Source organism: Solanum tuberosum, unplaced genomic scaffold (assembly GCF_000226075.1).
Source record: "Solanum tuberosum cultivar DM 1-3 516 R44 unplaced genomic scaffold, SolTub_3.0 scf00280, whole genome shotgun sequence".
NCBI lineage: Eukaryota > Viridiplantae > Streptophyta > Magnoliopsida > Solanales > Solanaceae > Solanum > Solanum tuberosum.
This window is the reverse complement of record NW_006239205.1, coordinates 571,228-595,452: the sequence shown is the minus strand read 5'-3', so window position 1 is coordinate 595,452 and position 24,225 is coordinate 571,228. Positions and strand designations below refer to the sequence as shown.

General features: G+C 33.8%; 3 protein-coding genes across 4 annotated transcripts in view; 1 reads left to right on the top strand and 2 right to left on the bottom strand.

Annotated features, from left to right (window-relative positions):
* The first annotated feature begins 1,896 nt into the window (after nt 1-1,896).
* On the top strand, nt 1,897-8,597 carry LOC102600528 (ras-related protein RABA5b-like). The gene is made up of 2 exons (XM_006358733.2): nt 1,897-2,462; nt 8,005-8,597. The coding sequence occupies exons 1-2, from the start codon at nt 2,129-2,131 to the stop codon at nt 8,319-8,321; spliced, it is 651 nt and encodes a 216-aa protein (XP_006358795.1). The 5' UTR covers nt 1,897-2,128; the 3' UTR covers nt 8,322-8,597.
* A 1,960-nt stretch (nt 8,598-10,557) lies between these two features.
* LOC102592722 (cytochrome b561 and DOMON domain-containing protein At3g25290-like) lies at nt 10,558-12,994 on the bottom strand. The gene is made up of 3 exons (XM_006358773.2): nt 12,332-12,994; nt 11,608-11,856; nt 10,558-11,052 (listed from the first exon to the last, which is right to left on the bottom strand). Exons 1-3 carry the CDS (start codon nt 12,953-12,955, stop codon nt 10,747-10,749), a joined length of 1,179 nt encoding a protein of 392 aa, XP_006358835.1. The 5' UTR covers nt 12,956-12,994; the 3' UTR covers nt 10,558-10,746.
* Nucleotides 12,995-14,086: 1,092 nt separating this feature from the next.
* LOC102599971 (DNA topoisomerase 3-beta) overlaps nt 14,087-24,225 on the bottom strand; it is an 11,822-nt gene continuing 1,683 nt past the window's right edge. Inside the window, exons 3-15 of one of the 2 annotated variants that reach the window (XM_006358731.2) lie at nt 23,350-23,453; nt 22,240-22,333; nt 21,895-21,994; nt 20,777-21,017; nt 19,986-20,148; nt 19,777-19,896; nt 18,774-18,853; nt 17,464-17,742; nt 16,968-17,136; nt 16,312-16,440; nt 15,962-16,174; nt 15,124-15,303; nt 14,087-14,939 (exon numbers count right to left, since the gene is read on the bottom strand). In XM_006358731.2, the coding sequence (XP_006358793.1) occupies nt 14,307-14,939; nt 15,124-15,303; nt 15,962-16,174; nt 16,312-16,440; nt 16,968-17,136; nt 17,464-17,742; nt 18,774-18,853; nt 19,777-19,896; nt 19,986-20,148; nt 20,777-21,017; nt 21,895-21,994; nt 22,240-22,333; nt 23,350-23,453 (2,505 nt within the window). In that variant the 3' untranslated portion in view covers nt 14,087-14,306. Of the gene's footprint in view, nt 14,940-15,123; nt 15,304-15,961; nt 16,175-16,311; nt 16,441-16,967; nt 17,137-17,463; nt 17,743-18,773; nt 18,854-19,776; nt 19,897-19,985; nt 20,149-20,776; nt 21,018-21,894; nt 21,995-22,239; nt 22,334-23,349; nt 23,454-24,225 lie in introns of those variants that run through there. The other variant, XM_006358732.2, reaches the window with a different exon arrangement.

Sequence of the window (24,225 nt, the reverse complement as noted above, 5' to 3'; positions counted from 1 at the left end):
AGATGTTTTGGATCATCCATGTGTCATCCTGTAGGTCCCATTTGTGGGCCCATAATCTATCTTTTGGATAATTTATTACCAATCACTTGTTGAAAAATGTCCAACTATATGCTCTATACAAACATATTAGTGTAATTTCATGTATAAGTCGGAGCTTCAATACAAACATTAAATATTAACTATTAAGTGAGTGAGACGTTAAAGGAATTTTTTTTTGAAAATCATGTATAAGTGAGGTTGAAAGAGGATAATATACGGAAGGAACTCGAAGCATGATATCAAAGAAATATGACAAATGTCAAATAATAAGATATAAAGTAAGTGAATAATATGTAATGGTATACATGAAAAAAGGAATAATGCGATTACTAAATAATACAAGGAGAAAGGTAGATAAGGCTATCTCTCGCTCACAGAAAATATGGTAACATACGACTACTTATTAATTATCTAGCTTAATTTTCGACCTTCACTTTTTCTTATTAAGAATTTTGTTCTTACAAACTGAAACTGCTTGAAAAATTACTTTTTTTTTTTTTTTTACCTTTACGACATTCATGCGGTAGTTCTTTAAGAATTAGAAAGTAAGGCACAAATACAATCTTGTCTTTTGTATAAATCGAGTGTATTTTGTAAGGCTATTTTATTTTTATGTTGTATTGTTTTCTTCATCTCAAATGATATGATAAGATTTTAACTGAACACAAAAATTGAGAAAAGACTAAAATAACCATATATCTATATGGTCATTATTAACCATAAGAAAATATAAATTAATTGGCTCTATATATTGAAGTATGATGTTTTTTTTTTAAGAAAGAACTCGCATGACACACAAATTGAACCAAGGGTACTGTTGATTGTTTATATACTCCGGTATAAATGTAGCAACATAATTATGCTGTTATAATTTCTATAATTATTTTATTTACTAGCATTCAAGATTAACCTTATTAATTTACACGAAAAATTATAAAAAATATATTCTCACGTTATATTTTGAAATTATTATTATTATTATCACACCAACAAAACAATGAAAATTATTGACAAGAACCGTGATTGTGTGGAAAGTTTAAATCATTTCATTTCTTAAAACTCTATATCCTGATAAACCTCCCATAAATTCATATGGCTTATTTATGGCACAATCTTGAAGAAAAACTTTATCTTTTAAATAAATAAATAACAATTTAAAACTTTCATGTTTAGAATGTGAAAGTGGAAGAAATAAAGATATTAGATGAATGTGCATGGTACACAAATAAAGTTAAAATTAGAAATAAAGATATATGAGGCAATAGAATTCATATCAATAAAGGACACGATGCGGAAAGTAAAATTATGATGGTTCAAGCATTTCAAGATGAGATGCCACTAACACTCAATATGAAAATATGAGAGGTTGACTATGAAGGATTTCAGGAGAAATAAAAGTAGAATGAAGAAGCCTTGGATTCAAAATGATGATTAGTTAGCTCATGACACAATTATAGAACTTATCAAGAACCTAACCTTAAATAAAAGGTTGTGAAGGACACAAGCTATAGAAGGATTGTAGGAAGTAAAATGTTGTCTTGGTTATCATTCTTTACTACCAATTATAGTATTTTTCCCGTAGAATCTTATCCTTTGATTTTCATTACTATATCTCATGAACTTCGATTATTACACTATTTTATGTAGTTACTCTTTTCCCTCCTAAATTTGTTTGTCATGCTTTTTTTAGATTAGTTTTTCTTGAGTCGAAAGTCTATTAACATCTTCTCTATCCACCTCCTCACATAAAAATAAAATAACATATACTCTACCCTCTTTTGATCACATTTATCGAAACAATCAAATGTATATTGTTGTTGAGGTATGAATATAAAATCAAAGGAAGAATAATAATTTTGTCGGTGAAATCAAACCCAATTCAATGTAAAAGGAAAACATAGAAAGGAGGAAAAAGTGGCGCATTTCCTGGCACAATGTCATAAAATTTATTGCTACAACACATGCCATAACCCATGTCCACTCATTATCATTCTCCTTTTTTCCAATTTTCTCCCACAACCCATCTTCCATTTTCTCCAACATCCCCAAAAAAACAAAAAAAATCTACTAAAAAAAAGTTTGACCTGAAATGGATTCATCAGATGATGATGTTGAAGAGTATCTTTTCAAGATTGTAATAATAGGGGATTCAGCAGTTGGGAAATCAAATTTGTTGTCAAGATATGCAAGGGATGAGTTTAATTTGCATTCTAAAGCTACTATTGGAGTTGAATTTCAGACCCAAGTTCTTGAAATTAATGGGAAAGAAGTTAAAGCTCAGATTTGGGATACTGCTGGACAAGAAAGGTTTAGAGCTGTTACTTCTGCTTATTATCGTGGTGCTTTTGGTGCACTCCTTGTGTATGATATAAGTCGGAGGAGTACTTTTGAAAGTGTTACTAGGTGGCTTGATGAGCTCAATAGTAAGTTATTTCTCATACACCCCACCCCCTCTTTTCATTTTTATAAGAAAGATTGAAACTTTTTGCTAGTTTTTTAGCTGTTCTATCATTGACTGTTTATCAAAACACAAACATCACTATGGTTTAGGTAGTAAAAGGGGATAACGGATAGTTGAGGTGTGTTTAGTTCAGGTAAGAAATTCAAACAATCGGGATACTTTAGGTGTGTTTTTGACCCTTCACTCTTTTTATAACCGTGGTGTTTGAGTTAGTTTGCTTGTGCTTCTCGATTAATTTCACAAGATATGTGCTACTTCTATCAGCATAGTGTAGCTATAGGGTAACTTTGTCTGCTGAGGCATGAGAAGAAATCACCTATTACTTATCAATCTAGTTCATTGAGCACTTGCAGACCTCATGTGTGGGATTACACCGGATATGGTGTGTATTCTATCTACTAGTTCATTGAGCACTAGGTTTTATCATTAAGTGCTAGGAAAGATAGTAACTTTTTTTCTATAACGGTCATGTTCATGCTAGCTTGTTATGCACCTCGATTAACTCTTTCTAGGTATCTGCTACCTCCCGACAACATAGCATAGCTATTAGGTAACTATGTCCGCTGAGACATGAGAAGAAATCACAGAAACTTTTTTTATAACCTTGATGTTAACGCTAGCTTGTTATGCACCTCGATTAACTCTTCTAGGTATCTGCTATCTCCCAACAACATAGCATAGTTATCGGGTGACTTTGTCCTCCGAGGCATAAGAAGAAATCACCTATTATTTCTCAATCTAGTTCATTGAACACTTCCTGACATCACTTGTGGGATTGCACCGGGTATGTTGTATGTACAAGTTCATCGAGCACTAGGCCATAGCCTTAAAAGATAGAATTTTTTTTTTATAACCGTGATGTCCATGCTAGCTTGTTATGCACCTCATTGACTCTTCTAGGTACTCGCTACCTCTAACTAACTCAAGTACCGGGTTCTCTGTACTATACACAGAGGCTTGAACAAATGAAAAGAAATCGCGTAGTATTTTTTCTTTTGCTGGAATTTGAACATGAGACCTCATGATTCTCAATCTAGTTCATTGAGTACTAGGTCATACCCTTGGATGCTAGGAAAGATAGCAACTTTTTGATACATAAAAAAGATTCTTATAATCTTGTGGTCTTTGTCATGTTACTTAAAGAATATGTTGTTAATTAAATTTAGGTAGCTTCTAATTATGAAAAGTTTCTATCTTTGGATTGAAAAAAGTGTCCTGTAAAATAGAATTGAAGTAACTACCTATGTTCTCCCTGTAAAAGAGTATCTTGGGTATGTGTTCTTTTGGTCTGTTCTTAGCTGATAAGTCTCAGACCCAAGTAAATCAGCTGTACTTTGTAAAAAATTGATTTTTCTTTTTGGTTGTGATCTTTGTCTTTGTGTTTATGAAGGGAAAGTTGGGCATGTGCCTGTGTGAAATTTTCTTTATATGACAAGATCTCGGAGTCCTTAGATAAAAAATATAATAAAATAACAGAATTTAGAAGTATCCCATGGTAAAATAAAACATACTTAGTTCTTTTTTCAAATGATTATGATAAATGGATTTGCTTATTGCTTGTTGTTTTGATTGATAGTGGCATCTATTTGGAAATGGGGGACTTAGGTGTACCTTTTAGACTGGAAATGAGACTGGAGTGATAGTAAAATGTAGGTCTGATTCTGCTATTTTTGGATGTTCTTAGTAAAGGGATTCCATGAGAAACGCTGTGTTTAATTATATCATTTGCTATGGTGTCTTTCAAAATATCATATTTTTAGCAAGGTCTTCATTTCTGCGCAGCTAGGATCTGGGTTTCGAGCATATGTTGGTGTCATGTCCATTTTGTTAGATGAGGGCTAGAATTGTTGCTCACCTAATTTATGAACTCTATGAGAAATCGTTCTACAATTGTTGTGGATCCATAAATTCTGGTGAAACTGGCGTTTTACTAGTATGTCTTACTTGTTCATTATTTTTGTATTCAATGGAACATGTTCTTCTTTCGTCTGGCTGAAATTATCGAGTGCTTAGCTACTCATGCTAACTATACATTCTATAGCATTGGTAGTTCAATGTACTAGATCTGCATTTCATCTGCACACGTGTGTCAAAGCTCTTTGAACTTTATGGAAGAAGTAAAACTGATATGATCTCAATGGTGATCCCGAATTCACCAAATTTTAGATTGCAAGATCTTTTTTTTCTTTTCAAAATGTATTGGAAAACGCACAAGTTACAAAAAGATAGGAATAATCCTTATATTTCAGATTGGTTCACCTGAACTGCTATCATTAAGGGTTAAAATTGTTTCAGCAGTGTTGTATATTTGTCAATTGCTAACATGCATAGATGACATGTCAAATTAATTGTATCTCAACTCTGGGAGGAGAGCGTTAGTAACGTACCACTGTATAGTTGTAAAATAGAAGAAGACAATAGGGCATGCAGTTAGATAACAACAGTCAGGTAATGGAAGGTACAAATGTGTATGTACCATTTCCCACGTCTCAAAGTAAAACGTTGAATATGCCGCTAACTAACTAAGAGTGTCTTTGATATAGTAAAGAAAACATTTTTTTAAGAAAATAACTTAATTTATTACTCTAATGTTTGGTAAGTAAATTGTAAAGATTGCCAAGTCCATGTAAATTGTCCGCCAATCCATTCCCCAACCAATGTTGGATTTTATCCACTCTTAACACCCATTCACGCCCAGACCGAACTAGATTATGGACTAGGAGCCCAAACGGGGATTGACCTGGCTCTTATACCATGCAATTCATAAGGTATGAAGAATAACTTGTATATTACTTAAAGAGTATAATGATATAAATACATGAAGAGAATAAGATTATGGTAACTAAATATTCAAATTCCTAAAAATCAGCTATATTATCTATATACATTACTATTTATCAGATTCTGTTACATAAATTAAAAATCTTATATTATCTATATACATTATTGTTCAGATTCTGTAACATAAATAAATAAATCTTATGTTATCTATTTACATTATTATTCAGATTCTGTAACATAAATAAAAAAAATCTTACTTTAATATGTATATCTAATCTAATAAATATTGATGTTGGAATGTAAGTCATTTTCAGGATTTAAAAGAATCTACTATATTTTCATGTAATTAAGTGGACCACACAAATTCCCCTTGAGAGGCAGCTATATAAACCACCCTCCTTCTTCTGTTTTTGCTCACTGATTCTTCTATACACACAAAAATACAAAAAAATCCTTCCATTGCAGCTGATGTGGAAGAAAAGCGGTGGTCCTTTTGAGATGAGGTGCGTTATAGAGGGTGAGGAAGACGTTATGGTGAAAGTACACGGCTGAGATCAGAGATCCCAGCCAGAGGTGTATCCGCTGGCTTGAGACTTTCGATATGCCAGAGAAAGCTGCTAAGGCTTACGATGCGGAGGTGAGGCTGTTTCATGGCTACAAGGTCATCAACTAATTTCCCGAGGATAACCTCCAAAATACCAACGAGTTTCTCAAGAAGCTTAATCTTAAGAATGTCAGTGATAATAATAGTTATTCCAATCATATCCTCTCAAATCTGAGAAAATCTTTGGTGTTATGGTGGTTATCCTCAGGAAAATTAGGGACGGCCTTCTAGCCTCAAAACAACCTTGCCACCGCATCGTAAGCCCTTGCTGCTTTCTCTAGTGTATCAAAGGTTCCAAGCTAGTGGCTTCTCCTCTGACTGGATCTCTGATCTCAGCCGTGCACTTTTCCCATGACATCTTCCTCACACCCCTATATCGCACCTCATCTGAGAGAACCGCTGTCTTTCTTCTGCGTCATCTGGAAAACGGGAGGAATATTTTATTTTTTTTGTGTATAGAGAAGAACCAGTGGGCAAAAACAGGAAGAATTTTTTTGTATTTGTGTGTATATAGAAGAACCAGTGGGCTTAAACAAGGAATTTTTTGTGTATATAGAAGAATCAGTGGGCGAAAACAGAAAGAATTTTTTTGTGTCATATTTTGTTAATAACAGAATTTAGCAGTATCACATGGTAAAAAAGCTGCTTTCATTTTTCGTTCTAAAGTTTTACATTGCTGCTATACATGGGAAATAAGAGACTTGGAAATGTAACAGATCGGTGAAAATACATAATATTTTTGTTAAGGGATTACGATAAATGAATTTGCTTCTAGTTTTGATCATTGATATTGACATCTCTAATTCTCTATAATAGTCAACCTCTGTAATAATACTTTGCCGAAATGGCCAAGCTTTCTATAGATCTGATTTCATAGTATGTTATATTATATGTTCTCTATAACTAGAAGACTATAACAACATCTCACTATAGCAGCCAAAATATATCCGACCAAACGACGTCGTTATAGAGAAATTTGACTTCGATTGAGCATGTGGTATTCAATTGTACCTTTTGGAAATGAGACGGGTGAAAATGCAAATGTGTGTCTATTCTACTTATTATGAATTTTCTTAATATTGGGTTTTCATGTGAAAGATTGTTTTTTGTTCTGTAATTAGTCAATGTTCACTTGGTAAATACCTAGAATTTCATGAGGGTCTTCATCTCCGAGCAACTAGGATCTAGTTTTCAAGCATATTTTGTGTCATGTTAGATGAGGCTAGAATTGTTGCTCACCTAATTTAAGAACTCCACTGCAAATTATTCTGTCACAACTATCGTTGATCCATAAGTTCTAATATGGGCATAACATTTGGTGCTTTAGTAGTGTATGTTTTATTTGCCTGTTACTCTCCAATTTTTGTTCCCTGGATACATGTAGATGTTCATTTTTTTCGAATTTTGGGGTAAAAATAGCCTGTTCTTTATTTCACCTGATGGAAAATGTCTAATCGCTTGCATATTTGGTGATTATGCATTGAACATTTGAACTGATGGTTTTGCTAGTTAATTGTCTTAGATATGCATCTTCACTTGAACATGTGGCGAAATTCTTGGGACCTTTTGGTAGAATAAGAAGTAAAAGGGATATGGATATCAGTATTGAGCCCGAATGCACGTAGCTAAAGATGGACGGTCTTTCTCAAATGTGTTGAAACGTGTACTTCAGACTGTCCAAATTAACCGTTTCTTTGATTCTAGTAGGAAAGTGCTAGCAACTTATTTGTAGTGTGCTGCTGTGCAAGTAAAAAGAAGATATTAGGGAGATTGAAGTTTCATTATGAATTTAATCTAATCCATAAAGAGACATTTAGAAAGAGAAGTTAATTTGCTATCGGTTCGGGTAGACATACTCAGCTGGTACAATTAGAAACTATGATTGTCCATATGCTTACTCCTCTACTTTTAATTTGTGATTAATTTGATGTGCGATTGAAGATGTCACGAACTGTATATATAAGGGAATGTAGTCATTACTAACTAACAAGTGAATTTTCCATTATCTACTTCGGTTGAAACTTTCTGTCTCGTGATTTTCGTTTTCTATTTCACATAATAATGTATGTGTCTGAGGCAGCAGAATTACTAAACTTTTTGAATCTGATGAACCCTGCAGCTCATTGTGATACAACAGTCGCGAAGATGCTGGTAGGAAACAAATGTGATTTGGACAACATTAGAGACGTTAGTATTGAAGAAGGCGCGAAGCTTGCAGAAGCAGAAGGATTGTTCTTCATGGAGACATCCGCGTTAGATTCTACAAACGTTAATAAGGCTTTCGAGATTGTTATCCGTGAAATCTATAGCAATGTCAGCCGAAAGGTCTTGAATTCGGATTCCTACAAGGCGGAGTTATCTATTAACAGGGTAAACCTCGTAAAAGATGACGGAGAAGGATCGAAACGATCTTGGAGCAATTGTTGCTCAAGATGAACCATGTCTTAACTGGTTATACATTTTGTTATTGTTGGCTCAAGATTAAGAGATTTTTCAGTAGTTATTCAATTCACTAACACAGTGAATTGTATAAATCTCTCTTAACTCTGTTTAAGCATATGTATTCTCACTTTTAAGTTTTACTACTCTTAAACGATAAATTGTTTGATTCGATGTAAACATCAGGTACTAGGAAATATTTTTTATGGGGACACATATTTAATGCTAGCAGACTACATGTATCTCAAGTATTTTATTTGAAAGTTGTTTACATGTCTGAATTGTGCAGTTAAGTTCATTTTATCAACCAATATTTGACTTCATAAAGCTACAACATGAAATTGTACCTTTCCCTTTAAATGATTTGATCATTAATTTTTATCATTTAACAATCGAACTTATATCTAGTGGGACATTTTCTTTTAAACTGAAGCTATGCTTATATATAATTTATGGGATATTATTATACAAAATATAAACTTACATTTCACAAAAAAAAATATTTATTATGAAAGATAAAAATTAAAAACCAACACAGATGAGGGGCAAAAATGCAAATGAGTCATGCACACAAGAAAACATAATATAAATTATAAAACCAAAGCCATCCTTTTTCAAATTAATGCTTTTACTAACAAAAGACCAAAGAGAAAAAAACAAAAGATTAATCATTAAGCTATTGGGTCCTTTACCTACACATAATTATGAGTTCCATTAAATCATTAAGCAAATTGGGTCCCATTTATAATTTGTTGTATGTAGATAGGTGTCAAGTTTAACTATAGTCACGAGAGATTAATAATTTATTTATTTATTAATTTAGTTTATTTGAATTCGTCAAATTCAATTCATCTAAAACTAACGATAATTTGAATGAAGTATATAAATCAAATTGATTGATGAAAAATCTTATTGGTTTTTTCAACTTGCCTAACACAAAGAGGGAAATTAAGGACCATAAGACGGATTCAAGAATTCAAATGAATTTGTGTCTTTTGAGTTAAAGCCCAAAAGGACATAATTGTGAAATTACAAAAAGTTATATCAAAGCGAACAATACATTGATAGTTAGATCTGAGCCGTTACAACTAACATTTAGTGTTTGTGCTAATTAAACTCATAGCTTAATTTGTAATTACTTGTTTTAATCTAAAATATTTCCCGTGACTAGTATATCTATAGTTAGGAAAAGTACTTTTAACATTAACAAGTGGTCACTAATTCCACTTTAATTTGGAATGATTCGAATAATTAAGTTAATTAATTTCACTTATTAACCTTGTGATATCTTGTAGTATATATTTATGTTGCTAATAATGGATGGGTCCACAAATATTTTGTCGTGACCAAATCTTTCTGCATTACACTTTTTCTAAATGAAAATTATTTTAGTGTAACACTCCTTTTGTAGCATATGATAACCTATTGTTAATTCGTCAATAAATAAAATTGGCCTTTTTGTTGTTTGGCTATAAAATATTTTTTCGTTTTGGAAATTTGATCCAAAAATTACACTTCTTCAAAGTCTAAGTTAAGTTGTATGTTCAATTGAATTTAATACGTAACTTTAGTTTAAATTTTTGTATTTAGAGAATTAGAATTTCGAATTTATAAATTTTAATTTTTGGCTCCGCCTATAATTGAATATGCATTGTTTGCCTATTACTATTACTAATGCTTCTGAAATCATTGCTTGTTAAGCATGCAAAGGACAATAATTATTTCTTTTACTTTAATTATACCTAATAATTTCTATTTAATTAAGGTTCTTACTATCAAATAAACATTGTCTCCTACTATCAAGGAAGTAAAAAGTAATTAAAACCATAATTCTCATGAGTACACATAGCTTTCTTGTTAGGTTAAAATAGACTTTATTTTAACCTAACACTTACTTTACTTTTAAAAAAAATTGAAGTTGTAATTATTGTCCATAATTTATTCATTTTGTCATACGTTAAAGTTGTACATCAAGAATAGAAGACTAAACTAAAATGCTAAAAGGTTTAGGCAATTATCATGGGGTTGTGGTGGAATATTTGTTTTCAGATTTATTTATCGGTCACGATTTTAAATTTTCGTGATTCGAAGTTCGTTAGTATTTTTTAGGCGTAGAATAATAAGAACCTGCATGTAATGCATTTGATAGCCAAGAATGTTAGACAACACTTCAATAAATACGTAATTATCTTGTAAGGACAAAAAAATAATTTGTTGTTTGAAAAGCAACAATATTTATATTTCTTACTATATGAATATTAAAATGAACCAATACAACAACAATACTCTCATAAGAGTACGGATTCTACACAAGAAGAAAATATTAAAATAAATTCAGTCCCAACCAAAAAAATAAAATAAAGTAAAATAGAACCCAACCCAACCATAGAAAAAACAAATATATATATGAAAAAAAAAAAAATCAAGTGAGAGGTTGTTGTCTTCCATTTTGTCCATCATAAAGTTTGTTAATATTTGATTTTCCAGGCTTCTTTTTAAGAACAATTGTCCAAGTAATTGCTTCTAAAATAAGAGCAATTCCTCCAATAATTGATAGGAAAATAATATAAGCCAATTTCCATTTGCTTCCTGGTTGCAATATTTCAAGACCTTTAAACACATTAATGATGCCTAGAACAAGTACACCATATCCAACTCCATGATGATACATATTCCAATAAAATCTGTATTTGTGTTCCTTCTTTGGCCTCAGAAATAGTGCAAATACCTACATTGTCATAATTTTGGAAAAAAAAGTTGGCATCAATTTTGTAGAATACAAACATCAAGCACATGACGATATATGACCTAGCAATCAATAAAGTGAACGAAAAGTATGTAAGATCATGATTATATATGAATCCAATAAAGATAACAGAGCTAGATGATTTTTTCTCATTTATTTAGACGTTGACGAGCATAATTACCTTGTCTTGGTGTTAGTGTAATAGTTGGCTATATACACCGTTAATTTATAATTTTCTTACACTATCAGGTCATCTTTACCTGTTGTATATATCATAGTGATTTGCCTCTTTCTTTCTTTAACTACATAGCAACTCTGACCTTTTTTTTTGCTCCCTTGTGACTTGAACCCATAATGGTATATGGTATTTACCACCTTAGCAACTTACTTTTAAGATTATGATATATTTGTTCACTTTTTATGTAGTCTTAATTACCTGTAGATATATCTTTTGAGTGACCTGGTGTAAAAAAAAATCTTTACTGACGATGCATATAACTTAAACTCCAAAAAAAAATTTGGGATTTAGGAATATACCTGTAGAGTTGCAAGACAAAACAAGGCAATACCAAAATCTCTATGGGAATTGTACATAATTCCTTTGGATTGGCTTCCAAGTTTTAGACCAGTTGCCCAACCAGAAACTCCAATAATATAAGATGATATTTGACAAGTCACATGAACATAAAACCATATTGGATCCACAAATGTTCTTAGATACCTTGCAATCATAATTCCAATTGGAAATAAAATTCCCCAACTCACAACATTTAAAATTCCATGAATCTGTTCCACCAAAAATCAAATATTAGAAAAAAAAAATTAAAAAATGAAATAGGTATTTCTTTGCATCAAATGAATTAGTGATTGTTGAAGTGGGATAATTGTCATCAGAGATCAGAGTTCAAATTCCAATACAAATAAAATGAGATTTTTCACAAAGTTACTTAATATTTGATAAATGAAATAAGTGATGTAACACATAAATTGATCTGGACATCATCGTTATAAAAAAATTGAAATAGATCGTTGAAGTGGAATGAAAATCATTGGAGACCATATAGCTCAAATTCTAGCAATTAAGACAAATCTGACAAGATGATTTCTTCTCATTTGTTAAAACATTTTTTTAGGAAAAAAGTTATTTGATACCTTGCTGATGAGAAGTAACATGTATATCTGACAATATAGTTAAGGTGCAACGTAAACTGATCTGAAACCACTATTATTTTAAAATAGTGGTATTAATTGAAAAACTTACATTTCTATTCTTGGCCATAGAATCCTCAAGACCATTATTAACATTTTTTCCTTTCATCAAATCAAGTTTTCCTTTTGAATTCAAATTCTCAAGTTGAAAATCATGAATTCCTGGAAATTTCCCATTTAACACTAAACTTCCAACTTGCCATACTTGATTCAACTCTCTCATTCCTTTAGGTAATTCTACACTAGCAAAAATTACCATCATCTCATTACTATACATTGCTTCCATATTCGAAACGCGATACTCAAGTTCCCCTTGCACGATAGACTTATATGAGTTCAACTTGAAGGTTTTCACAACTATAGTATCGTTGAGATTTTTAAACGCGATCAACGATTGTGTACCAACCATTCCTGTCCCAATTGGATTGATTCCCCAAGAAATCCATCCATCAGGCTTAGTAGGAGTAGCTACAAAGGCTAAATTTAAAGAAGAAATTTTTGGATTGTAAGTCCAATGAATGTAACAATTCAAATGTGGCAAGTCATTGCAATGTTGATACAATTTGTTGTTGGTGAACTTTTGTGTTGTACATGACATGGAATATGAAAATTGAGGATTCAAAAGTAAGAACATAAAACATAGGACTATAACACAACATGATTCACACAATCCCATGTCTAATGTTCTTGAAATACTTGGAATCTTGAAATTGTTGAAATTTCAATCTTATTTGGGAAAAAATGAGAACTAGTGGTCACCAACTACTACTAGTGAGAGATATAATGTTGGGGTGGAATAAGTTAAGGAGTATAGCAACAAGACATAAAGGCATTTTGTAGCCTTATATGTAGTAGCAAATGGGCTTTTGGAGTGTGACACTTGTAAATATGTATTCGTATTTGATGTTTATATCAAATCTTGTAAATTTACATTAGTTGAGTGATTTAACGAGGTGTGAATGCATAGTAATTAACCATCGTTAAGTGTCAAAAGTGTATATATAAATACTTGATATACATTTATTAATTTGAGATAAACAACGAAACTGGTATATTCATAAGGTAGAGTAGGGTCCTTTGTATGAGGTGACATGATTAGATTCTTTTTTCCTTTTGTCTTTTTTTCTTGCTTTAAGAAATGAAAGCAAGTGTTGTGGTTTTAAAATTGGATTTTTTAGTTATGAGTTACATTTTGACATGCTATTTTATATTACTATCCCTTTTTATTATTCTTTTTATGTATTTAGGTATTTAATATTATCATTTCTCTTCACCCAATAACTTTTTTCTTTTTTTCCAATTGTTGACATAATAATAAGATTCCCATGCTATGTAACGTAACATAATTTCTTGTCTCAAAATTGGACCACAATAACAGGTCCCCCATCTACCCACCCCCACCTCAATATCCTTCCAAAGAAAATGGAATTGAGAAAGAAAGAAAATAGTCAACTTGTTTGTTGTATTTAATTTTTTTATATAAAAATCACTGATCGATATCTACATTAAGGCCTCAATTAATTTGGATTGTGTAGTATAAGACCCATTAATAAGAGAAGCGCTCTCCCACTCACATGTTTTCTTTCATACCCACTAATATGCTCGAAACCTGAAACATCTGGTTAAGAAACTAATATGCTCGAAATCTGAAACATCTGATTAAGAATAAAGAACTCATATTTATGCCAATATAAATCTTGATGATATATTGTTTGTTATAGAATATATAGAGCTTGAAATAAGATCATAATCAGATAGATTTATGGAAATTTTAGGGTGTTAATATTCCATTGTTGATAGAATATTCACTAAAATAGATTTAGAAGTGCAACTGTCAATATTTTATTTCTTTTCTCTAAATAAACCAGCATATGTATGCTCCTAGTTCTACAAAATGACCTCCAACAACAACTGCGTCTCAGTCCCAAATAAGTAACGTGTCGGCTCAACAAAATGATCTCCAATTAACAAATTTTATGAGAAAATCTAAATCATAAGGCACATTTCTAGTAAGATCGAACAACACTTCAGAAATCTCGGAAACTCATTTTTGGGTCTTGTTGTTTGGTGCTGCCCCGTCCTCTTCCTCTTCCTCTTCCTCTACCTCGTCCTCTCCTGCCATGTCTAGAAAATGATCTTCCATGTTTCATTTCCACAAGTGAATGCAGCAGCTCGTCGCAAAGAATACATCCCTTATGGAGTGTAGCTCCATCTTTTAAGGGGGTTGTTTTCTTGTTGAAATCGACTTCTATGATAGTTGAATCACATTCAGGACACTTATCTTGAGTTGTAGAAATCCGATGAGCTCCTTCGGGCAAGGAAACAAGACAATTGCACATGTTGCAGTAGAGCCTCCATTTTGGAGCGCTGACAGGATCAAGAACAAGTGTACCACTGCATTCTGGGCAGGCACAAACGCCTTGTGCGATCACAGAATGTGGACATGTGGTGTGAGGACAGAGGAAGCAAGGCATTCCAACTCCCTTTCCCAGCTTGGTTGAATCACCAGTTTTAGGAGCGCCAAAAAATGTATCAATGCCTTCAAAAGGGGGACAGTTGAAGCAATAAGGACAGAGAGGGAACGACTTGCCTTCTGGACCGGGCATGCTACATAGTAACAGCTCGAAATTATCAAGGGGGCAAGTAAGCTCCTTGTATAGCTGAAAAAAAGTAAAAGAAGTTCAACGTTTAGTCGGAGAATTTGGGTGAGATCATACAATAAGGTGCTAATCGAAAGAGAAACTACCAACTTCTCAAGCTGCAACATAAAAGGGCATATATAGTAGTTCTCTCCGTTCTAATTCATAAGGGTCGGAAGTAACTTTATAACAGTAAAACACTTACCTTGACTGTACCCTTCTGAGGTACGTAATAGACTTCCTCACAGGTACCACAGTACAGTCGAGCTGGTTGAGTAGATATGTATTTCATATATCGCAAGCATTTGCCACATTTACTAAGGAGACGTCCAGAGTCGGAGAGTGGAGAAAATTGGGCTTCAAATAATGCGTCCATGTTATCAATCTACATGCCAGACACGAGATTCAGTGAATAATTAGCATTAGATAATACAAGTTAAAGAATTTATGGGCCAAAAATGAGAGAAAAGTGGGATAAAGTGCAGAACATGCTTCAGAACTTTTTTACCCTCAATTCTAAGCTAGGTTCTAGTGTCAATAGCAGTAATTTATCCCGAATTTTTGTTTAGACTATAACGTTTTACTTTTTCAGGCTGCTTTGGACTTTTCCCTTGAGCCGAGGATCTATCTGATGTAGGGTAAGGTCTCCGTACACTCTACCCTCTCCAGATCCTACTTTGAGGGAGTACACTGGGTATGTTGTTGTAGTTGTTTCTTATACCAAAAATACTCATCTCTAAGGATCAGTCTGATACTATTTTATGTCCAGTAACTTTTCAGGAAAAACAGTAACGGAAACCAGCAGGGCAGATCCACAACTGCAAGGTGATGTTTGCATGACTAGTTCTTAAGAGATTGTATTTGGAAGCTCATTAAAGTTTTTATCAGTGAGCATCAGCATGTTACAGATTCAGTTAAGAAAAAAAGCATCATCAGTTGTCTATTTGTGAACATCGGCTTGTTTCTAATTTGGAAAAAAAGAAAGCAGCAAAGCGCCATCAACCATCACTTCTGAACTTCCTTAAGAGCTTAATATCTTATACCTGCTTAACAAAATAACTGAACTTCCTTCTGAATTGTTCTAGTACATGCTGCACAACCATTGAATGATCTGCTTGACCTTTAGCTACCAAAGTGATCTGATGCTCAATGAAACTTCGTATGTCAGGCAAACAGAGATCAGAATCTATGCATTGATACCCTCTTATCAAGCTGATACCCAGGGGAGTTGGAGCCAATCGCCGCCCAGCTTGTACCTGCAATTTGACTCAGCCAAACTCAGAAGTCTAATTTCTAGTAGAAGATTGTTTCACGTCAAAAGAACCATAACAGAAAGCAATAGAGAGGACAGTCTACAGCAGCTAGAATTGGAAATCAATGCATATAGCAAAACCTGGACATAATTGCGTTCGCATATGTTGTTAATATGCACAGAGATTGACGCATCTGTTCCAATACCATGTTTCTCCATCAAAGAGATCAGCTCACTTTCGGTGAGATAATCCGGAGGCGAAGTGTTCCCCTACAAATTTCAAAGAAAAACCAAGTAAAAAGACTTCTGCGAATAGTAATGAATTTAGAATACCAGTAGCACCAACAAATAATACGATAAACGAAGCAAAGGAGGCATCAGGCAATAATGAAATTGAAGTATAAGAAAGTAAGAGAAAAAAAAGTACAGATACCACTGATAAAGGAAACTAGGCTGCATATGACTATCTACTAATCTTCTACCCTAATCCTCGACCTCCATATGTTTCTATATAGGGTCATGTACTCGGTAAGCTGCAAGTGTTTCAAGTCATTTCATAGCAAAAGAAAGAACAAAAGTGTCAGGTAAAATGATGGATACTGAGGATTCATGTAGCCGACCCCAACTAACTTGAAATTGAGGCGTAGTGGCTACCCTAAATCAAAAGAAAAAAAAAATAATAATAAATTAATTCTTTTGATTTAGGACCAATAAATACTACTGAAGTGCAAAGACTATCACTTTACTCCAGAGCTGAACAACAAATGAGAAGTTCAATTGAACAGATCATGTGATACCTCATCTAGTTCAGCCTTAGAAATCTCGATTTTCTCTCCTACAGCAAACTCAGGAAGATTCTTCTCACTAATAGCCAGCCATGGCATAATAGAGGTGAATCCTTTGACTGTGGCAAGCTGCCCAACGCACTGAAATTGCTCTCCACCACTTTCAAATTCAACTTTTATCCTGAGAAAATACCCAATTTACATGACTTAAACTTCTCAGCCAGAAACTAAGAATCTTGAAAGACAAGTAGATTAATAGTGCCAAGATTTGAACTTGTTACAGTCCTCTATACTTGGCACGTACTGTGCTAGTTACAAGAAAAGAAAAAGCACTAAAAGCAGGATCTGAATTGGATCTATAATATGAATACATAAAAGAGCTGTTTGACATGTTCTAGGAAGAAATCAGTATTAGAGTTATCCAAGTTGTTGGTTAGTTTAAAAGATATGTAAATAAGCTCAAAGCAAGAGGAGTTACTAAGACGTTAATCAAGAAATAAAGCTCAACCTTCTATATTTGCAATCTGGAGAGAGAGTTCCCAAAAAATGCTGGCAGATGTACTGGTACAGTTTCCATGCATCATTCCCCAAACTATCCTCACTAGCAGAACGCATCGGAGTTATTGGAGGATGATCGCCTGCATCAGTTCCTGCCCGTGGCTTATTATAACTTTCAGTTAAAAGCTTTTGCGCATAAGCACCAAATACAGGATTATGCACCAACGCCCCTAGTGTTCCTTTGAAGTCAAAAGAAGAAGGATATGCTGTGCTTTCTGTACGTGGATAGCTGAAGGAACGGAAAAGAAAAAATAAGCCAAAAAGAAAAGGGATGATCTGTAAAATGCATTGGAAGTTTCAGGAAGTACAATTTTTCATAATGGCAAACTCATACATGAACTACATGCAAAGTCCTACAAGAATTCACTGAAAGGAAATTGAAAATTTGAATTTCCAATTAAGAATTTGAACAATTTTGTTGTAAAAATTAAACATAAATGAGCACTCCCCAACTTGGAATCTCAAAATCCTTGGCTCTCTTTTAAGAAGTCTATCCATTACCTTCACTATGGCCTAAAACAAAATAAGGTGTCCTTTCATCCAAACGTGCTTGTCATACTTGTTCAATGTGATCCTTTTTTAGCATACAATTCATAAAAATGCAAGTTAATTTTTTTATAGATAAAGCTTTTGATCGTATAAAATCAGTGTATCTGTCTGATTGTTAATTTTTAATTCTCTCTACAAAGGATTGCATCCCTTGGTGAGTTCTAATGAATTTTATCTTACCAATCAAACATCATTCTAACCTTAGCCTAACCTTTGAGAAGGTAGAGAGGTTGTATCCAACAGACCCTCAACCGAATGAACAGTGTGAAAAAAAGGTAGGAGCAACAAGCAGAAACAAAAACAAGATAATAAGATACCGAGGCTAAAGAAACAACAGGTAGCGATAGAAATCTAAAAATAAGGGAAACAATAAGAATAATACTAAGATGAGAACTAAGATGAGAACATAGCTATTTTCATCAGTTCCATAGGTACACTTATGATGCAGCAAAGATACTATATACTTTTAGTGCAGTGTTGAACTTTAAACTGACATTAGTGCATTACGGAACTCAATCACACAGTACTAATACAACATAAGTGAAGTTTACTGAGCAAGCAATCTCATATGTATATTTTCTAGTATTCAGAAGAAAAAAAATAGTACAAGTTTTTAAAACTTTCTCAAGCAAGAAAATTGAGTGAAAATATTAAAGACAGAAGTGCGGATATGTGAGAGAAGAACACTATAGTCAAAGAACAGAGGAAAACCTGATAAAACCTTGAGTATACAGACGCTCAGCCAACTGCATAGTTAACTGGGGACCAAAGCCCAGTGCACTTGATGCTACCTGAAAATTTTGAAAATCAGAACCAGAAGATTTGATCCAAAGTAAGTGGAAGGAAAATACATTTAAATCATTAAAGAAACATGTAAAGTCTCAAGGGTTCAGATCTATGGACTTCTGAGTACGAGGTCTTAGAAAGATAACAAAATATTGATCCATATACATGAAAATACAAAAGATGGAACTTCATTTCTTCAACACATAAAGGGCATCTAGTTACTTGAAAGTCTAAAGCAGAGAAGAAGGCAACATCACGAACAATGACTCCAGGCAGAAACAGTTTAAGATGACACATGCTCTAGAATTGTGTTAAAAGAAAAAATTTCTACTTTCACCTGGGAGTTGCATGTTAATCAGACAAGCCTTTTAAGTTACAGATGTAGACAAACTTCAAATGTATAGACAATTAATATTTCCTTGTTAGTAATGCATAGATGATTAATTAGCAGGAAGTGATCAAGATGCTACTTAAGATATGAGTTTTGACAGGTCAACACTCATAAAAACATTAAATATGGGCAGTGGGCACTTACAATCCACACCATTGCCACATTGGGTTCTTTGTGCAATTTTATTTCTAGTATTTTAACAAATATGGAATCACAAAATCTATAAAAGAATCTCTTTGGTCACAGTAAGCCACAATGTAGCAAATGATAGCGGGTGAGATAACACGTGGCAGGTGCCAAATGTGGATGGAACAACAAATAAAAGTTACCACACGCACTTCACTTTCAGAAAAGTTAAAACAGCTATAACCAGTGTGGAATCATGTAAACGCCTCCTACCTTGTTAATAGTGTGTATTAATGATGCCTCCACACCCATGTCGGATCCTTCAAAAATGCATGACTTTTGGAAAGATCCGAGCAGCATAGAATAAAATACTTCAATAATAAAAATAGGTAGCAAGCCTATATAACCAACCTTCAGAAGATTTACTGTGTTTAGACCAGAAGGACGAGCTTTGGATTCCAGTTTTTCAGATACACGAACAACTTTCATAATCCCATCCTCTATTATTCTGTTCCGAAACATTGCAGAAACCTATCAATTAAAAAGCTATTAGCAACAGAGGCATGAACTCGATATTTTGGGACAAAACCTCTTGAAAGGTCAAACTAGGAGGAACTCACATCAGCATCAAACAACCTGCTACGTTCCCATTCTAACTTGAGTTCATACCCCTTGTACATAATGTACGGATGCAGCATCCAAAACTTTTCTGGCTTGAACATAGTGATTTGCAGGTAACGATCCACACAGAACCCAAGAGTAGGAGTTTGACATGGCCCATAGCTGAAATTATAAGTAGGAGTGTGTTCCATTTAGACTTGTGATAATTTTGATAATATAATGGTAACGAGTAATTTGTAGAAGAAAGGAGTAACATGAAGTAATTGACATGTAAAAGCGATTATTTCTTGATGGTTGATATTATTACGAAAGGTGAAACTCACAGAGACTTGTGGCTATATAATAGCAAGTCATAACTCATACAAACAAAGGTTTCTTTTAAATAGAATGTATCTACCATTAGACATGATTCAAGTACAATTGAAGACTACACAGAGAGTGCAAACAACAGCAGGAAACAAAGAAGAAAAATACAAAAGCCAGACAAACATGCTTTTCCAAACAATCAACAAATAAACCAAAAAACTATGATGTGGGAGCTCTTCTGTGACACATGGCAGAAAGCATGTCATTTGAAATTAAACTCCGCCAGAACAAGGTCTGGAAGGACATAACACGTTCAAGACAGCACAATCAGCACAGAGTAGAAGCAGCAGCAGCTATGACGATAGGAAGAGAATTTATGAATGTCATTATTGTTAGGCAATTCCTCCAAATGACACATAAGAAGTTCAGGAAAAAAAAAAGGTATTGTGTGATGGGCAAACGGAAAAGAGTGGAGAGAACCAACGAGATAACCCTTGCATCAAGATTGCCATATTTCCCATTGAAATAACTAGTCTGGAAACGTGTAAATGAAACTCCAACTTTCAAATCAATCTCTTGGCGTGCATCTACAGACAATGCTTCATCTCTGTTGGGTTCAACTAGGTTATTCATTGCCTTCAGAATATCTTTTTCAGTAACAGAAGAGAATCGAGCACGGTAAATTCTTCTACCATCGCTTGTGTGAAATCCAGTGCACTCTATAACTGAACCAATAAGATAAAACAAGAATAAAGAATTATGACCAAGAAATATTCCAAAAAGCAGAACAAAAGCAACCAAATAAAGGTTCAAAAAGTGGGCGATTTGAAGTTCTATCAAGTGATGTTGGTGCAGTTCATCAATTTGTCTATAAATAGACATATATACACATATACACATTGTAGAATATTTGGTGGTTTTATGTGCTGATTGAATCCTGAATTTGTTTTGACCCTTTCAGGGCCTCATGTTAGCTCCTTTTATCTGTCAATTCAGGGTATAAATCTTTTATTTTTTTTTCACTTTGGGATAGTTTGATTCAAAAGCCTAGGTTCAGATCTCAAATCAATAGATTCATTGATTTGTAGAAAAGACATATTCTGAAATAGGTGTGAGCTTTATAAATCACATGTTGATGCTTCCAAAACAGTGAAATCAACCACTAAAAATGACATGTCATTTCACAAGAGTGACGTCAACGGGATCACGCATGATCCCTTGAGCTTCTGTACTTTTTCCTACTGTCTTATGATTTCTTCAATCCAAACAGAAAATCTAAAATTCCAAAATTTCTTTAGATTGATCATCCATTGTTCTCCCACCCCTTTAACCTTCGATAGTAAAGAAGTTACAAGAACTCTGATTCTAAGGTACTACTTAAAAACCACCACCAAAAAACAGAATTTTATTATCATGGTTTTTAACTTCTCTTATTCTTACCATATCAACAAAAAATCTAAAGTACTTGAAACCAACACCAAACCATTAAATGCTCTCCATGTGGCATGGAGCTCTTGACACATTTATCCAAGCCTATTCATCTAAGACCATTGTAACAAGTCTTTGCCTGCATGAAATAATAATGTCACAATCAAAAAGTACCTTCAAAGCTTATATTTTCTCCTTCACGATCACAGTCCAGCCATAGCACCAAATGTGTACAACCACGAGCTTCCTGGCTTAGATGCCTACAAATATGAGCCTTGTATACGAAGGTCAGTCAGAATTTGCTATTGAAACAACAGAACAAATAAATATATAGATCATTGTAATATCTGTGATCTAAACAAAAGTAGATAGCTAAAAAGTATAAGATGCGGCTTATATGCTTGAAACGAAATGCAACCCAGCTGCATAAAGATGGTCTTAGCCAAAAGTACGATAAAAGCTATTCAAATGGAAAAATCTCTGGTAACTTTAGTAAACAGGTACAAGGAGAAATATTACCTTGGGGTTTGTTTCCTTCTTAAGTATCGGTGCCTGGAAAAGATCTGAAGGATTTGTAGTTGTCCAATCTTGAAAAGCTGCTGGAAAATCTACGCTAGATTATCAGACACGGAAAATTCAGATTGTATACCAGAACAAACCAATAAGTTATGGGATTAAGTATAAAGAAAGCAATCGCTGGAAGCTCAAGCAATATTCTTACTATATCACAACATCAAGGACCAAAAAAGGTTTTCAAACATATACCTCAATAAAGATCTTACTGATTTATGGGGAAACAAACTAAAGGAAAGGTTTGCAGTATTCAAAGATAACAAAGTAATTTAACTTTTCAAAAGAAAAAGATGGAAGTAATCTCACTCCCACCTCAGATAAAGCCAGAACACGAAAGAATCTCACTTGGATGAAGCCTAGGATAAGGCTCCACATGGTTCCTTTTCTTTAGTAAGTCATGTGTACTTCGTCTTTTGGTGTAATTCCAAATGCTAAATAGATTTCTTATTGACATTTAGAAAAATCAACATGTTACACATGGATTATTACAGCTCACACAACTGTAAGTAAGAAAGTAAGCCACAGGCAACATAATATCGACCAGGCTGCGCAATATATAGTCAAACGGACGAATTGCTAGCACTCTGTTCTTCATGGGTCTATATTTCTATTTAACTCCTACTGAGGAGGCAATTGGGAGTGGCATCAAGAAAAGAAATAACTAAGCATTTGCTATCCTTAGACATCAGCTCATGCATAGGATAGCACATCCTAACGGATTCAATTTTCAAAAGGATTCATCAGTTTTACATTCCACCTATCTCAAAAGCCTTACAGGCTTTCATTCCGACTAAATTGACCACAAAGTCAATTGCCAATTTAATTTTTGCCCCATCAAAAAACAGCCTCATACATATTTTGAGTTGGAGCAGGAGCTCAAAGGGAATGAAGAGAACACAGATCAAACTAGAGAAATAGAAACGAAGTCACCAAAACATTGATGGAGAACATAATAATATAGATGTTGATTGAACAAACATATTTAACCACAGGAACTAACTGAACCAAAGAACACGTCAAAATTAATGCTTGTTATAATCTGGGATAACAGGAAACCTGAAAACATGACCAATCACTGAAGTCACTTTATAATGTGCACGTGATCCAAGAAACATCGCATCGAACTCATGGACTTCTGTACTACCTCTTCGTGTTGACACCTGGGGCAAATATATAACAAAATTGCATGAACACTCAAAGTCTATGAAATAAAGTAGCAAGATAATAAAGCTGCTGGTGTAAAGCTAGAAGATTTTAAAGATGCTTCTATTTTGAGAGTGTTAAGAGCCCATCAAAGGCACTGAGGATAACCAACTAGTAGATCAAACAATTACCTAAAAGGTACTGTTCAACACATTTACATGAAGTACAAAAATCTCAAGAAGCATATCCCCCAAATCGGTGCTTCCCAAAGAGAATAACGACATGAAAATAAGGGAGGAATCTAGTGAACTGAAAGCTGTAACCATTACAAGAGAGCGCAGAAAATAAACCTGCTTCGTGCATTAAAATAGAGCTCAATCACACTAGACAATTCAAAGTTGTTGATACTCCAAAAAGCATTTTAAGAAACTATAATCTATTAGCTACTCAGCATGACTCCTGCCACAACTCCAGCAACTGCATTAGTTTTGGTTGTCAAAGTAGACTGTGAGCCGTGCACCATTACCAATTCTTTCTCTAATCATGATTAGTCTTTCTCTAATAAGCATTGTATTTGATACCTGAGGAAACCATTAAATTCAATTTTCAAATCATTTCATTTTGAAACTTTTAACCCAATGCTGCAAACACCCTCTTTCCCTGTTCTCTCTTTCTTCTTCTCCTCACAAGTGTTCCCCTAACTCTTCTTAAACCTTTGGATAGCAAGAATAATGACTATTCCACTTACAACCAATCCCCCCCACCCCCCCAAACCCAAAACCCACACAA